Source organism: Bos javanicus, chromosome 6 (genome assembly GCF_032452875.1).
Source record: "Bos javanicus breed banteng chromosome 6, ARS-OSU_banteng_1.0, whole genome shotgun sequence".
NCBI lineage: Eukaryota > Metazoa > Chordata > Mammalia > Artiodactyla > Bovidae > Bos > Bos javanicus.
In genome coordinates this window covers 11,491,013-11,508,551 of record NC_083873.1, presented here as the reverse complement: position 1 = coordinate 11,508,551, position 17,539 = coordinate 11,491,013, and the positions used below count along the sequence as shown (strand labels likewise).

The 17,539-nt window shown below is 39.6% G+C and overlaps 1 protein-coding gene across 1 annotated transcript; it reads left to right on the top strand.

The window, feature by feature from the left end:
• Nucleotides 1–15,054: 15,054 nt before the first annotated feature.
• Nucleotides 15,055–16,750, top strand: LOC133249234 (eukaryotic translation initiation factor 4 gamma 2-like; the record flags this gene model as incomplete). The annotated part of the gene is given in 3 exon segments (XM_061419304.1): nt 15,055–15,395; nt 15,397–16,202; nt 16,205–16,750. Coding segments are annotated over 3 exon segments (1,611 nt in total), but the record flags the coding sequence as incomplete, so codon positions are not given.
• Between the last annotated feature and the right edge of the window lie 789 nt (nt 16,751–17,539).

Sequence of the window (17,539 nt, the reverse complement as noted above, 5' to 3'; positions counted from 1 at the left end):
AAACTTGCTTTTGTTTTTAAAATCATACATAATGTCCTGTTTCAGAGAATCCTGCCCCTCTGCCTGACTGGTAAAGTGCCTTTTTCAGAACCCTGTCCACCTATTGATGGCAGGAAAGAAGAAATGAAAACATCCTCTGGCAGAGGCTTGCCATTCTGAGATATTTGCAAGACTAATGGTCTTTTCACTGTGTTTACTCACCTGCCCCCATCTCTGATCTATAAAAGAACCTGACATCCAGACCTTCATAAGACGGATATTTTGAGACATTAGTCTGCCACCTTTTCTGCCAGTTGGCTCTCTGAATAAAGTCATATTCCTTGCCTCAACACCTCATCTCTTATTCATTGATCTGTTGTGTGGAAAGCAGAGTGAGCTTGGGCTCTGTAACATAAACTTCCCCTCTTTTGTCAATTTTCTGGTGAATCAGTCCTTCTCCATATTCATTGAGGGGTTTGGCTCCCATTTTACAGTCTTCTTTCCATCTCATTTTTCTTCATTCTTCTGGATGGTTTCCATATGCAAGCTGAGGTCCTATCCAATTCCATGGTTATCCTATTTATTTGATCTTCAAATATAATCACTTGCCTGGAGAATCCCAGGGACGGGGAAGCTTGGTGGGCTGCCATCTATGGGGTCGCACAGAGTCAGACATGACTGAAGTGACTTAGCAGCAGCAGTGCTTCAATATACACTTCAAGATAGCACACAGGAAGTTACCAGCTGAAGGTTCCCCAATTTGGGATTGTTCGTATCCACCAACCCTTTTAGTCATCTAAGCCCCCTGGCTTTCTCTATCTCCTCCTCCCATGTATCTATGGTCTTTTACTATATTGAGACCCTTAGTTTCCCTCTCTTTACCCTGTGTTGACTTCTTTCTCTGTATTTTGGGCATTTTGAGGTTTGGAAGTTCCGATACTTTCTCTGCAGCCTTCCCAAAGACTTCATCTCAAGTATTTCTTCTCCACTGTCCTGAAAATGGCCAAACCATCAACTCTTCCTCTCACCTGATTGTTCCTCACCTCTTGCATTCCTGAGCTTTATCGTTGGTACTAAAAGTGAACACTTTCTAATCTCTGCTTGTCTTTCAATACAAAAGAACAAAAATACAAAACATCCTTGGTCAGTTGCTTCTCCCATTTCTTCTCTGTCTTCCAGCTCCCACAAATACAAGGATAGTATTCACCCCTCTCATCTTACTCCTTTCCTGGCCTGGCTTTCTTTCTGTGTTAGCTGGCAACCTTGCTTTATATTTGGATGTCAAGTATCTACTCCTTGTCATTATCTTATTTTCCTTGTTAGAAAGTATAGCCAATAATCTAGATCCAATGCATCTCATTTCTGAAGGTGTTTTGCCCCATTAATTATATCTCTATGTGTTGGATTCTTTCTTATGGTGTATAAATACACTTAACTGTTTCATTGGGGCGGTGGGGGGGTGGAGTGGGGGGATCCCTCTTTGATGCCTGTCATTGTAACACAAAGCCTTTCTTTTGCTGTTGTTTGCTTAATCAGATTTCTTGAAAGCAGAATTTATATACAGTTACTTCGTTTCCTCACAAATCACTTTTCATTTTCCAAGAATGTGACCCTGTACCCAAAATATCCACAAATTTTCTCTGGGGCCTTTGTGCCTCAAATACTTCTCAGCCAACTTTTTTTCAGTATGATCACTGTATCTCAAGGAGCACTTAATCCATTGCGTTGCAACTTCCAGATTATCTGTATCACTTAACATACACAAGCCATATTTTGTCAAAATTACAGTTTGTCTGGAGCACAAACCTATTTCATAGAAGGTGTGTGTGTGTGTGTGTTAGTTGTTGAGTCAGGTCCTACTCTTTTGCGACCTCATGGACTGTAGCCCACCAGGCTCCTCAGTCCATGGGATTCCCCAGACAAGCATACTGGAGTGTGTTGCCATTTCCTTCCCCAGCCATAGTGGGTGCTTGAATAATATTAGAATGAATGACTACACTACTACAGAAAATGAACCTGAAGTGTCTTATTCCTAGGAATTCATAGAAATCTATCACTGAAAGGGTGTTATGACTCTTTAACTTCCCAATTCTCTAAGATACCCTATAGGTCTTACCTCTGTTAATTACTTACTAGTAACCTTATAAAGTTATTTTCCTTAATTTTCTCATAGGGAAGGTCAAAAGATTGGAGTTGGCTATAGTCCCAAGCTGTTTTGAAATAAGCTTATTCCAAATATAATCTTCAAACACACAAACTACACGCCACAGGGACAAGTGAATGCTAGAATACCTGCCTGGGGCAGGATCAAGGTGTGGTTATTTACTTAGACTCAATTCCTGTCTTTGGAGTTACTGAGCAGATGTCAATGAATGGATAAATAAGTAGAAATGGAGAAGGCAACGGCACCCCACTCCAGTACTCTTGCCTGGGAAAATCCCATGGACGGAGGAGCCTGGAAGGCTGCAGTCCATGGGGTCTCGAAGAGTTGGACACGACTGAGCGACTTCACTTTCACTTTTCACTTTCATGCATTGGAGGAGGAAATGGCAACCCACTCCAGTGTTCTTGCCTGGAGAATCCCATGGACAGAGGAGCCTGGTGGGCTGCCGTCTATGGGGTCACACAGAGTCGGACATGACTGAAGTGACTTAGCAGCAGCAGATTTGCTGCCAATTCAGGAGAGTGCCAATTTTCCCCACTTCTTTTCATGTTGTGAGTTGTAGATAGGGAGATAAATTTGTAAACCATCCTGCTTCTATGAGAGAATGAGAATGATAAGGAGAGGAGTCAGATATCCTAAAAAAAAAAAAAAAATACTATAAAGTATGCTCCAAAGAAGGTTTAATTTTACACAAATTTGCCAAAAAAATAAATAAAATGGGTAAATTTTTTGAAATGTGCTACACTGTTTTAAGCTAAATCTAACTTATTTTTCCCCCTCTTCTGATTGGACACTGTTCTATTTTTACTGCTCAGGCGATCACTTTCCTAAAGCAGTTGAATAAACCTCAGAGGACAAAGGTATCACTCTGAAGGGCGTGAGCTTTGCAGTAGGGAAGCTATTGGAATTCTATTCTGTTGACTCAGTGTCTCCTTAGATCAGACGAGTGAGAGAAACTGAGCTTGTCAGCAGATTTACTCCCACTGCACACACTCATGCCAAATTAAGCAGGTCAATAGCATCTCCAGAATCCCCTACTTATTTTGGACAATATCTCCACTCTAAGGGTAAAACCAAAGGCCTCAGTCAGTGATCTGCAGCAATTATCTTACTTTTAAATATGGATTTTTACAGAAGACTGTGTAGTATGTGCCCTAAGGCAATGATGCAATAGTTAATAAGATTGATACTCGATAATATGGAACACAAAATGTCTCACCCCATCATTTGAATAGAATTAAATATCAATAACCTCAGATATGCAGATGACACCACCCTTATGGCAGAAAGTGAAGAGGAACTCAAAAGCCTCTTGATGAAAGTGAAAGTGGAGAGTGAAAAAGTTGGCTTAAAGCTCAACATTCAGAAAACGAAGATCATGGCATCCGGTCCCATCACTTCATGGGAAATGGGGAAATAGTGGAAACAGTGTCAGACTTTGTTTTGGGGGGCTCCAAAATCACTGCAGATGGTGACTGCAGCCATGAAATTAAAAGATGCTTACTCATTGGAAGGAAAGTTATGAGCAACCTAGATAGCATATTCAAAAGCAGAGACATTACTTTGCCAACAAAGGTTCATCTAGTCAAGGCTATGGTTTTTCCTGTGGTCATGTATGGATGTGAGAGTTGGATGGTGAAGAAGACTGAGCACCGAAGAATTGATGCTTTTGAACTGTGGTGTTGGTGAAGACTCTTAAGAGTCCCTTGGACTGCAAGGAGATCCAACCAGTCCATTCTGAAGGAGATCAGCCCTGGGGTTTCTTTGGAAGGAATGATACTAAAGCTGAAACTCCAGTACTTTGGCCACCTCATGTGAAGAGTTGACTCATTGGAAAAGACTCATGCTGGGAGCGGTTGGGGGCAGGAGGAGAAGGGGATAAAAGAGGATGAGATGGCTGGATGGCATCACTGACTCGATGGACATGAGTCTGAGTGAACTCCAGGAGTTGGTGATGGGCAGAGAGGCCTGGCGTGCTGCGATTCATGGGGTCACAAAGAGTAGGACACGACTGAGCAACTGAACTGAACTGAACTGATACCCACTTGTATAGTGCCTCAAAATACAGGATTTTATCATTAGTGTTAATAAACCTTATACCCTGAAAGTTCCTGAAGCTTCTGTGAAAATGAAACTGTGTTCAAATGCTATACTCTGTGAAATATAATTGCTCTGGTAAGTTTTGGAAAAAATTTCAACAGTGAAAAAAGGTGACATAACCTTCCATAAGACTTTCTATTTAACCCCTAGTTAATCAAACAAGAAAACTGACACTATTTTCCTAGCTTTCAAATTACACAGGACTTTATTTTCCTTTTCAAGTTCAGTATCGGGTCTGAGACTCTGTGTGGAAAGGACTAATAAAATAAACAATATAAAGTTGATTGTGGTTGCACCTATTAAGTTTGTCTCTTACAAGGTTACTTTTCCTTTTTAGGTAGAATTAATTTAAATATTTCAGAAAAATAAAATTCTCTACTTACTAAAAATTTCTAAAAAAGAAGACACCAGTATTTCCCACCATTAATAAAATAATGACTGTTTAAAAGACTTAATTCACAGAAAAATTCTTCATTTTTCTACCATCACTGGAATAAAATGAAACATCAGTTTTTGCACAGTAACCTTTAAATCTTAAAAAAAAAAAAAAAATCCTTTTACCCTTTTCCCCCTCAAAAGGTCCTAGCTTCTATAATGTATTTTTTGTTCTTTTTTCAGATGTAACTAATATATGACATTAGATTAGTTTCAAGGATAGTTAGGGAGTTTGGGATTGATATGTACACACCGTTAATTTTAAACAGATAACCAGCAAGGACCTACTGTATAACACAGGGAACTCTGCTCAATATTATGTGACAACCTAAATGGGAAAAGAATCTGAGAAAGAATTGATACATATATATGTAAATGAAACAAAAATAAAATAAGATTGTACACTGCTAAAATAGTTGTTTTAGGTGTACAATATGATTTAATATTTGTTTATATTATGAAATGATCACCACAGTAAGTCTATATAACATCCATCATCACACATAGTAAAAAAAAATTATGAGAACTTTTAAGATCTACTTTTAACAACTTTTAAATATTTAATACAGAATTATTAACTATAGACACCGTGCCATTCATTATTAGGAGATTTTATAACTGGAAGTTAGTAGCTTCTGACCTCCTTTATATAATGAGTGTTTCTTAGTCAACTTCTCTGATTATAAGATAAAAAAGTACAACCAGATGTGACAGCCTGGCTATTTTCCATTCATATTCACTATCCCATAATTATTTATTATTATATGTACAATATTCACTTCTTGGGTTTTAGTGGGTTCCCCACCCCACTAAATGGAATACTTTGCATTTCACATGTCGAGTTTTATTTCCTATAGGTTCTTTAGTTTATGAAAGTAATTTTGAGTTCTGAAATGCTAACTACATCATACAACAGAATGAGAGTCATGCCAAAAATACTAATATCAAAGCACTGTGAAAATTCAAAGAAGGGAAAGTTAATTTCTATCTATGTGGATCAGTATATTCACACAAGAGTAAAATATTAGCGACAGGAGATAGAATTTGTTGGGCAACATAGATGTTGGGAGAAAACATTGTATTAACAATGCAAGCAAATATACAAAGGTATGGGAATGCTGGGTATTTAGATGAAAAAGTAAATTGCTCAGTTAGCCATACATATAACATGCATAAGTTAAAGAGGTTGGAATGGAAGACTGTTGATATTTTATCATCAAAAATATAAAAGTATATTGCCCCCAGTTCTCATCTACATAAAGAAAATATACAAAATGCAATCTCTGGTTAGCTTTCTGAGGCACTCAGGAAAATTTTATTTAAAATAAGTTTTGATTATTTATAATAGGACAAACATTTTGAAACTACCTCTTTTAGAGTATGAGGGAAATTATGTAGAATTCTTCAGTGACACTTAGGAAAGCAATAAAATATTTATCAATCCACTTGTGTTGGGGTACCTACAGCATTCATATAATTTGCATCTCTTGCTGATAGTGGTCTATTCAGTTTAGGTATCTAGTTTAAGGATCAGAAGACAATTAACATTTAATTACAAGCTCATATGGCTTACCTGATATTGCTTCTATGCTATTAACTGCTTGTTTCAACTAAATGCTTTACATCATACTGCTAAATCAGAGCAAATGTTGCTAAACAAGTAAAGTATGGCACAAGGGTGCTTTTAAAAAATTTGCAATAGTTTTTCTTAACCTATGTAATTCTTTTCAGGGTTATAGAAGGAGCAATTTTTCTTAAAATGTAACAGTTCTATAAATGATATAAATATTTTTTGGACTGAGTCATTTTTAATAAACATAAAGAAAACTTTTATTAAGATATACTAAAACCATCTACCATATAGAGAAACTTATATCCAACACATTTAACTTTTTATTCTCATTTTTACATGCCAAGATCCACTTTAAATTTTTATTTTGTAACTTTTCTTGTTTGTTCTAATATGTTTACAAACACTCTGAGGAATGAAAGAGGATATCAATATGTTTAAAATATACTAGAGCTTCCCTAGCTTTGTCCCAAATGTTTAATCATCTGTATTTAAGTATTGTATGTTCATTAATGCCATTTCTTCCATTTTCCTGTGCAAGATTTATTGCAATAACCTAAGTCCCAGCTTTCTTTCATTGAATTTTTAATTCCAAAAGGAAGCAAGACACAGCTAATATGAAAATGGAAATGCTGTCATATTAAGTAATTAATCTCTTAAAAAAGATGTATTCAAATTCTGTTCCTACTTATCTCTCAAGGTGACAGAAAAAGAGCTCATGCCCATCTGTCCTGTATGTGAGAACTTTCCCACTGAGCACCATCATTATTGGGGTGGGGTTTCCACGTGACTCAGTGGGGAAAGAATCCACCTGCAGTGTAGGAGATTCAGGAGACATGGGTTCGTTCCCTAGGTTGGGAAGATCCCCTGGAGTAGGGCATGGCAACCCACTCCAACATTCTTGCCTACAGAATCCCATGGACAGTGGAGCCTGGTGGGCTACAGTCCACAGGGTTGCAACGAGTCTGACATGACCAAAGAGACTGAGCATGCACACACATTATTGGGTTGATAATATCTTGAAAATCCAAGAAGTAAAAGATATACTTTGAGTATGTGAGTTTTTGTTATGAGATAAATTAGAGATAATTTTGGCTTAGCTAAAGAGATATGGCCATAAGAGTGTTTCAGTTTGGTATACTGCTTATTTTTCTCCTAGGTACTATAAACATTTAAAGCAGCAAAAAGAAGCAGCTGCATTTCTGATCAATTCTTAGTAATTAATGTTTTACTGAAAAGTAAGTGACCTGTTTTGATGCAACAACCTTAAACCCAAATAGAATTTACACCTGCTTCTTATCAAAATGAGAAAATGAGAATCATAAAGATCTGAGCCATTCATTTATTTACTTAAAAATTATTGAGTATCTACTATGTACTTGGCATTGTTCTTGGTGATAAGCTATAAATTTGAGAATGTTACAACTTTGCTTTGTAGTAGAGTAACCATTGTTACCTTTTCACTTTGCACCAGCTGGTACAGCTACTGAACACAAGGCTACTCTACCAAATGAAGTAGATTAATACTAGTTATTGGAGAATTTCGTAAAATGCCTACCAAATTCCATGGCTGTGAGTCCATTGCTACATTTCTGGTATAAGTTGGTTTTGTTGTCTGATGAGATATCATGGCAAATGGATGAGGCTTTCTGTAAGTCCACAGATGGTATTGCTGGCAGAGGGACTGTGGATGGAGATTGCCTATTGACATCAAGAATCTATGACCATCTCAGTAAAGCCCATTCTCTGTCCTTCCTGTATTAGAAAAGATCCAATACAATCAATTAGTCACCGAGACCTAGCTAGTTCCCATGGGGAATATCTCTTTTGTTCAAAGACTGAGTACTTAGCCCTGACTGTAGTCATATCAGTCTTGATGAATGAATGCCTATGTTCTTGAATGCACAAATAGCATCTATGCCACCACAAGCACTTCTTCCCCAAACCTTAGAAGTTATTAAGTAGTACGGGGTGATTGGGAAAAAGGGATTAACGTGCTCAAGATGGTTCATTTTGTCCATTTAATTTGAGATCGTCATACACATGCAATGATCAGAAATCAACTGAAGACTTACATGGGTTTCTCAGCAGGTCTCTGTGGTGTGCTCTGTACTTCTATCTACTCTTCTCCCTCCTTCTAGATGAATGCTAGACTTCTTCTCTCTATACTTAGACTCCCAGTTTTATCTCTTAGACTGCTGGCATCTCCTCCTGGTTTCCCATTCCCTCTTCTGTAGTACAGAAATTCTTTCCAGGCAGTAACCTAGAATAATCATAGATATGGTATATATTTATAAAAGCAGCCTTAATATTCTTATCTTTTAATTGTATTGCCTAAGTTTTTGTGGGTTTTCCACTGAGATTTTTTTTCTTTCTGCAAGTCATTAATTATTATTCTTGCTTCTTTGCACACTTGTTCATTTTTTATTGTATATGGTGTGACTCTGATTTCTGTCAGGTGAAACTCAATATAACCCCAGCCACTGTGGTGTTGGAAAAGACTCTTGAGAGTCCCTTGGACTGCAAGGAGATCCAACCAGTCCATTCTGAAGGAGATCAACCCTGGTATTTCTTTGGAAGTAATGATGCTAAAGCTGAAACCCCAGTACTTCGCCACCTCATGCGAAGAGTTGACTCATTGGAAAAGACTCTGATGCTGGGAGGGATTGGGGGCAGGAGGAGAAGGGGACGACAGAGGATCAGATGGCTGGATGGCATCACCGACTCGATGGACGTGAGTCTGAGTGAACTCCGGGAGTTGGTGATGGACAAGGAGGCCTGGTGTGCTGCGATTCATGGGGTCACAAAGAGTCGGACACGACTGAGTGACTGAACTGAACTGAACTGATTGTGCCCCAGAAATTAATTGCCTATTGCTTTCTGGTGATTCTTTCTTTGGTCTTTGTAATTTCTTCTTATGAATAGACAAATAAGTACTTAAGCATAGACTCAAGGAAATCTTTATACAAAGCTCCAGAGCTCTTTTTACAAGACATGTAAAAGGTGCCTTTGACCTTCAACAAATTTAGAATGTTGTGGGAGAGAGTTAAGAGATCTAATTGAATAACTACAATAGATTTCTTTCTTTCATTTTCCCCAAATATGCATTCCTGGACAGAGTAGCCTATATACCGAGAGGAATATGAGTGGATCATTCTAAATAAAGAGATGTCAACTGAGTGAATTTTTATTTCAAAATTTTAAAATATTAACTTTTTACAAGCATCAAAAGAAACTGGTGTTTTTAAATAGAGGATGGATTGATTGATTTGCTTATCTGGCCATGCCCCACAGCTTTTGGGGATCTTAGTTCCCCAACCAGTTATGGAACCAAGGCCCCCTGCAATGGAAACACGGAGTCCTACAATGTACCACCAGGGAATTGCCTAAATAGAGAATTTTAAATAGGTACAGTAGACATGATTTAGTTAAGATAATAATAAGAAAATAATAGACACTGTCAAGAAAATCAGTTGGCGATGTTAGGTGTGAAAAGTATTAGACACAATAGTCCATATGACATGAAACACATAATAGATTCAACAAACAGAATGTGTGCTGTGCTGTGCTCAGTCAACACGTCGTGTCTGACTCTTTGTGACCCAATGGACTGCAGCCTGCCAGGATCCTCTGTCCGTGGGATTTTCCAGTCAAGAATACTGGAGTGGGTTTCCAAGCCCTCTTCCAGTGGATCTTACAACCAAGGGATTGAACCCGTGTCTCCTGAGCCTCCTGCATTGGCGAGCATATTCTTGTACCACTGAGCCACCTGGGAAGCCCCCCAAAATGGAACAGATACAGACAAAAAAGAAACAAGAAAGCTGGAAAGTCTAATTGGGCAGTTCTCCTAGAAGAGAGCATACAAAGATAAAGGAAATGTTAAAAATATGGAACCTACATAGAGAAATATCAGCATCCATATAATAGGGATCACAAAAAGGAAAAAAATAGAAGATAATTTTTTAATAATGAAAAGAAATTTCTCAGTACTCTTGACTGGAAAATCCCATGGATGGAGGAGCCTGGTAGGCTGCGGTCCATGGGGTCGCTAAGAGTCGGGCACGACTGATTGACTTCACTTTCACTTTTCACTTTCATGCATTGGAGAAGGAAATGGTAACCCACTCCAGTGTTCTTGCCTGGAGAATCCCAGGGACGGGGGAGCCTGGTGGGCTGCCGTCTATGGGGTCGTACACGACTGAAGTGACTTAGCACAGCAGCAGCAGAACTTAAAAAAAAAAAAAAGTGAAAGGTCTCAGATTAAAAGAATCCACTGTGACCAAAAGGAAGTATTAAGAAAAGCTACATCTCAGTAAAGTAAAAATTAAGAATACTGAAAAATTCTAAAATTTTCATAGAAAAACAGATCACTTTTTTTTTAATTAATTTTATTTTATTTTTAAACTTTACATAATTGTATTAGTTTTGCCAAATATCAAAATGAATCCACCACAGGTATACATGTGTTCCCCATCCTGAACCCTCCTCCCTCCTCCCTCCCCATACCATCCCTCTGGGTTGTCCCAGTGCACTAGCCCCAAGCATCCAGTATCGTGCAAAAACAGATCACTTTTAAAGGAAAAAAAAGAAAAGATAACAATACTCTAAGAAAACAATGTATTAATACCTTTAAAGTATTAAAAAGAACTTTCAATCTAGAATTTATATGTAGCCAAATTGCCATTTGAAAGTGAGGGTACTGAAAAACCTTGTTAAGCATACAAGGACTAAGAAGTTTTGCCTCACAAAAATCCACATTAAAAACACTTTTAGAAGAAGTACTCAAGATAACTGGGCTTCCCAGGTGCTGCCAATGATAAACAACCCTCCTGCCAATGCAGGAGACATAAGACACATGGGTTTGATCCCTGAATAGGGAAAATGCCCTGGAGGAGGGAATGGCCATCCACTCCAGTATTCTTACCTGGAAAATTCCATAGACAGAGGACCTTGGTGGGTTACAGTCCGGATTTAGCATGCACATACTCAAGATAAAGGAGAAAAAAGTCTCAGAGGTGCTCTAAGAAATTTGCGAATGAAAATGATTAAATACCTAGACCAAATTCATAATTAAAAAAAACTAAGACCAAAAGAAGAGAAACAGTAAGCACTCATTTCACAAGCTAGCAAGGTAATACTGAAAATCCTTCATGCTGGCCTCAACAGTAAGTGAACCAAGAACTTTGAGACGTACACGCTGGACTTAGAAAAGGCAGAGGAACCAGAGAACAGCCTTTTTATGGTCCAACTCTCACATCTGTACATGACTACTGGAAAAAAACATGGCTTTGACTGTAGGGACCTTTGTATGCAAAGTGATGTCTCTGCTTTTTAATATACCATCTAGGTTTGTCATAGTTTTTCTTCCAAGGAGCAAGTGTCTTTTAATTTCATGTCTGCGATCACCATCTGCAGTGATTTTGGAGCCCCCCAAAATAAAGTCTGACACTGTTTCTACTGTTTTCCCATCTATTTGCCATGAAGTGATCGGACCAGATGCCGTGATCTAAGTTTTCTGAATGTTGAGCTTTAAGCCAAATTTTTCACTTACGTCTTTTACTTTCAAAAGGCTCTTTAGTTCTTCTTTCTGCCATAAGGGTGGTGTCATCTGCATATCTGAGGTTATTGATATTTCTCCCAGCAATCTTGATTCCAGCTTGTGCTTCATCCAGCCTAGCATTTCTCATGATGTACTCTGAAGATAAGTTAAATAAGCAGGGTGACAATATCCAGCCTTGACGGACTCCTTTTCCTATTTGGAACCAGTCTGTTGTTCCATGTCCAGTTCTAACTGTTGCTTCCTGACCTGCATACAGGTTTCTCAAGAGGCAGGTCATGTGCTCTGGTATTCCCATCTCTTTCAGAATTTTCCAGTTTATTGTGATCCACACAGTCAAAGGCTTTGGCATAGTCAATAAAGCAGAAATAGATGTTTTTCTGGAACTCTCTTGCTTTTTCAATGATCCAGTGGATGTTGGCAATTTGATCTCTGGTTCCTCCAAATCACAAATTGGATTTGTCAGCACTACACCTGGCCTTTTCTGCTACTATGAGTACTAAAGATCACCCTAGTGACTGAAACCAGCTATGTCACCATGACTTAATTGTTTTCTTTGGGGGAAGAGTGGGGCAGGAAAGGACAAGACAAAATCAGTAAATGATTTTACTATTGGCTGTAAGAAATTCCTGCTGCTGCTGCTGCTGCTAAGTTGCTTCAGTCGTGTCTGACTCTGTGTGACCCCATAGACGGCAGCCCACCAGGCTCCCCGTCCCTGGGATTCTCCAGGCAAGAACACTGGAGTGGGTTGCCATTGCCTTCTCCAATGCATGAAAGTGAAAAGTGAAAGTGAAGTCGCTCAGTCGTGTCCGATTCCTGCAGCCTACCAGGCTCCATCCATGGGATTTTCCAGGCAAGAGTACTGGAGTGGGGTGCTATCGCCTTCTCCAAAGAAATTCCTACAAATTCATTTATCAGAGATAGCATTCTGCTCATATAAGGAGATCATTTATTAAACAGTAGTTTACTTATCACTTCAGAACCTTCACCTCCCTGTATGCAACAATCCTAAACTGTTGTATCATAAATGTTGCCCAATCTTTATTATTCCCCTGCCTTCAAAGATCTGCCTAGACCTCTGAACTTCTAGGTTTCCTCCTTTTGAGATATTGCCAAGACTCTGACTTTCTCACTATAGTGAGTTAAACTTCGTTTGTCTTTATTTACACGGGGTCTGATGGTACTTTCAGGAATTCGATATTAGGCATTTCTTGCCAAAGCCCCAACCGATGCTGTCTTATTACTTAAGCCTATGCATTTCCCTAATAAGAAAAGGAGAAAACACCCCAGACAGATTCCATTTGTGTTGGTACCGGTAGTTATTTTCCTAAAGTGATAAGAAAATTTATTCTCTGTCTGACAAAGGGGGATATCTTCTTTAGAGGTGGGACAAGATGAGGAGCAGGTCTCTGGACTGGTTGTGTCCACAGAGGAGACATAGGGCTGAGGTTAGCTTAGTCCTTGGACTCTGGCAGCAGTCAGATTTAGCATATGGTTTTCGGTGGGGGGTGCGGGGGGGCGTTAAAGAATTTTTTTTTTGATGTGGACAATTTGTTTGAATCTTTATTGGATTTGTTACAGTACTGCTTCTGTTTTATGTTGTTTTATTTTTTTGACTGTGCGGCATGTAGGATCTGAGCTCCTTGACTAGGAATCAAACCTATACCCTCTGCCTTGCAAGGGGAAGCCTTAACCACTGAACCATGAGGGAAGTCCCGTAGAATATGGTTGTACGTGGATTGTCCCGCCTGCTCTAGCTAGGCCTTAATCTCAGATCACGGTCACATCAGGGCTTGCAATGGTGTGGGGAGTCAAGGGGGCAGAGAGTAAAGGGTAGTGTTGTCTCCCCTACATGCTTTGCACTGAGGCCCAGGCAGCAGTAAGGCCACTGCTCCAGGGAAGCTGATCAAAACGCAGTGACCAGAGGCCCATGCAGGGTCAACTGGTGTGAGACGCTGTAGCAGCGCGGATGGGCTCCAATAAGATGGCAGAGGACTCCTTCCCCTTTCTCGAATATAGTAGGAGCAGTATTTTCGCCAAAGGAAAGAAAGTAGAAATTTGGAATACAGTTACAGAGTGATAATTAGAGCATTTTGTTTGAAGTTTCCTGTTCCTTTTGTCTGGGAAAGAATAAACCAGGGCCTACTGCAATCCTTGCTCTATCCTCTGTTTCCCTACAGATCTGTAGTTGCCTGAAGGAGACACTGCCGTCTCTCCCAAGGTGGAAGACTGGGGAAGGAGGTAGGTGATCAGGATGTCAAAAGGCTGCTAGATCGTTCTAGAGTTGTAATTACTAATGAGAATTCATGAATCAACTCCTCAGCCAGGGGCCCATAGGCAACTTCTATTTTGATCAAACAATTATTTATCCTGACACGGGTGGAACACGTGGAGAACATTTCAGCAACAGAACTTATTTCTTTTTTTCATTTAAAAGCAAGATGATAAATTATCTCAGAGAATTGTTCTCATTTTCCTCTAAGAATATATCTGTATATAAAAATAACATGTAAATAGAATACTATAGAGTAGATTGAGTATTGGTACAACTCTGCCTAACTGGAAATAACATTGATTTTTAAAATCTATTGCTTAGGGAAGGTATAAATAATCTTTGCTGCCAAATTATGTATTTTGTAATAATCCTTGTTTCAGTAGTCATCTTAAGTGTTGATTTCCTACATGGTGTGTTTTGTAACTAACGTTGGAAATGCAGGAGATCTCAGGAAAAGTTGTATTTCCCCCTATTTTTCAGTTACAAGGTTAACTATATATTTATAAAAAGAAGGCTGCATGTGATACAGTGAGGAGGGTGTGAATCAAAGTCCCTGCCCTTTCTCAGCAATAAATTATCATGACCTTGGGAAAATCATTTAACCTCTGTGAAAAACAATTCACATTTTTGCAAAACTTGGAAGTCTTATCTAGATCATGGGTGGGCAAACTGTTTCTATAAACAGTAATTAATATTTTAGGCTTTGCACGGTATCTGGTGTCTATTGCAACGTTTAGTTCTGCTGTCATAGTGCAAAAAGCAATCACAGGCCAGCAGCGAGTCGGAGCTCTATGGAGGTGGCGGCGAGTATCGGGTGGTGGTTGCAGCAGCGACTCTTCTGAGCCGTTTCAAGCCGGTTCAGACTCCTTCCTCCCCCTTCCCTCCCCCTTTTTTGTTTTCCGTTCCCCTTCCCCCTCCCTTCCCTGTCCCCGACGACCGGATCCTGAGGAGGCAGCTGCTGTAGCAGCTGCTGAGTTCTCGGTGAAGGTTTTTCATTTCTCCCATCCTCTTCCCTCCCCACCCCATCCATTAATATTATTCTTTTGAAGATTCTTCGTTGTCAAGCCGCCAAAGTGGAGAATGCGATCGCAGAAGTGGGTGCTTCTCGTTTCAGTGCTTCTTCGGGCGGAGGAGGAAGTAGGGGTGCACCTCAGCACTATCCCAAGACTGCTGGTAACAGCGAGTTCCCAGGGGAAACCCCAGGGCAAAACGCTCAGAAATGGATTCCTGCACGAAGCCCTAGACGAGATGACAACTCCGCAGCAAACAACTCCGCAAATGAAAAAGAACGACATGATGCAATCTTCAGGAAAGTAAGGCATATTAAACAAGCTTACTCCTGAGAAGTTTGACAAGCTATGCCTTGAGCTCCTCAGTGTGGGTGTAGAGTCTAAACTCATCCTTAAAGGGGTCATACAGCTGATTGTGGACAAAGCCCTAGAAGAGCCAAAGTATAGCTCACTGTATGCTCAGCTATGTCTGCGATTGGCAGAAGATGCACCAAACTTTGATGGCCCAGCAGCAGAGGGTCAACCAGGACAGAAGCAAAGCACAACATTCAGACGCCTCCTAATTTCCAAATTACAAGATGAATTTGAAAACCAAACCAGAAATGTTGATGTCTATGATAAGCGTGAAAATCCCCTCCTCCCTGAGGAGGAGGAACAGAGAGCTATTGCCAACATCAAGATGTTGGGGAACATCATATTCATTGGAGAACTTGGAAAGCTTGATCTTATTCATGAATCTATCCTTCATAAGTGCATCAAAACACTTTTGGAAAAAAAGAAGAGAGTCCAACTCAAAGATATGGAAGAGGATTTGGAGTGCCTCTGTCAGATAATGAGGACAGTGGGGCCTAGATTAGACCATGAACGAGCCAAGCCCTTAATGGATCAGTACTTTGCCCGAATGTGCTCCTTGATGTTAAGTAAGGAATTGCCGGTGAGGATTCGTTCCCTGCTGCAGGATGCTGTAGAGTTGCGAGAATACCATTGGGCTCCTTGCAAAGCTTTTCTTGACAATGGACCAAAGACGATCAATCAAATCCGTCAAGATGCAGGAAAAGATCTAGGAGTATTTATTCCTGCTCCTATGGCTCAAGGGATGAGAAGTGACTTCTTCTGGAGGGACTGTTTATGCCACCCAGGATGAAAATAGATAGGGACCCACTTGGAGGACTTGCTGATATGTTTGGACAAATGCCAGGAAGCGAAATTGGTATTGGTCCAGGAGTTATCCAGGATAGATTTTCACCCACCATGGGGCGCCATCGTTCAAATCAGCTCTTCAGTGGCCATGGGGGACACATCATGCCTCCCACACAGTCGCAGTTTGGGGAGATGGGAGGCAAGTTTATGAAAAGCCAGGAGCTAAGCCAGCTCTACCATAACCAGAGTCAGGGACTCTTATCCCAGCTGCAAGGACAGTCGAAGGATATGCCACCTCGGTTTTTTAAGAAAGGACAGCTTAATGCAGATGAGGTTAGCTTGAGGCCTACTCAGTCTTTCCTAATGAATAAAAATCAAGTCTCTTTAAAAGAAACATGGTTTACTTGCACAAAACTGATCAGTTTTGAGAGATCGTAAATGCCCTTGAAGTGGTCTTTGTGGGTGTGAAACAAATGGTGAGAATTTGAATTGGTCCCTCTTATTATAGTATTGAAATTAAGTCTACTTAATTTATCAAGTCATGTTCATGCCCTGATTTTATGTACTTGTATCTATCAATAAACATTGTGATACTTGGGGAAAAAAAAAGCAATCACAGACACATGTCTAAATGGGCATGGCTAGATTTCACTATTTATAGACATTGAAATTTGACTTTCATACAATTTTCATGTCATGAACTATTATTTTCTTTCATTTCTCCCCCAAGCATTTAAAAATATGAAAAGTATTCCCAGCTCATGAACTGTAGAGAAAACAGGATATGGACTGGATTTAATTCAGAGGCCCTGATTTCCTAACCCTTGAACTAGATCTCTGCTGAGAACAAAATTCCCTTGGACTTTGGCTTTCTTGGGGCTGAAATGGCAAAGGTGCAGGTCAGTCTTGAGGTAAAGAAGTAAAATGAGAATCAAGATTTTAGAGAAGTTGCAGAAGATGTTATGATGGAGTAATGTTTTGGGAATGGTGCAACAAGAAACTAGCTGAGGAAAGGGACAACTCAGGGAAAAGAGTAACTCCGAGTAGTAGAGTTGCCTAACTAATGACCAGAATGTGTAAGTAAGATATCTCTGGCTTGAACTGAAACAGAAGTAAACCTGGAAAAGAAATAGAGATAGGTAGAGACGACAATAAATATGACATTATATGTTTTTTCATGCATGTTTGCGTGTGTTAGCAATCATTAATACCCAGAACTATGCAGAAAACATTGTGAGTGAGTATGGGAAAAATCAGACATGACCAATATGTGCAAGAAAAGAGGAATAAGGATATGAACACAAGATGA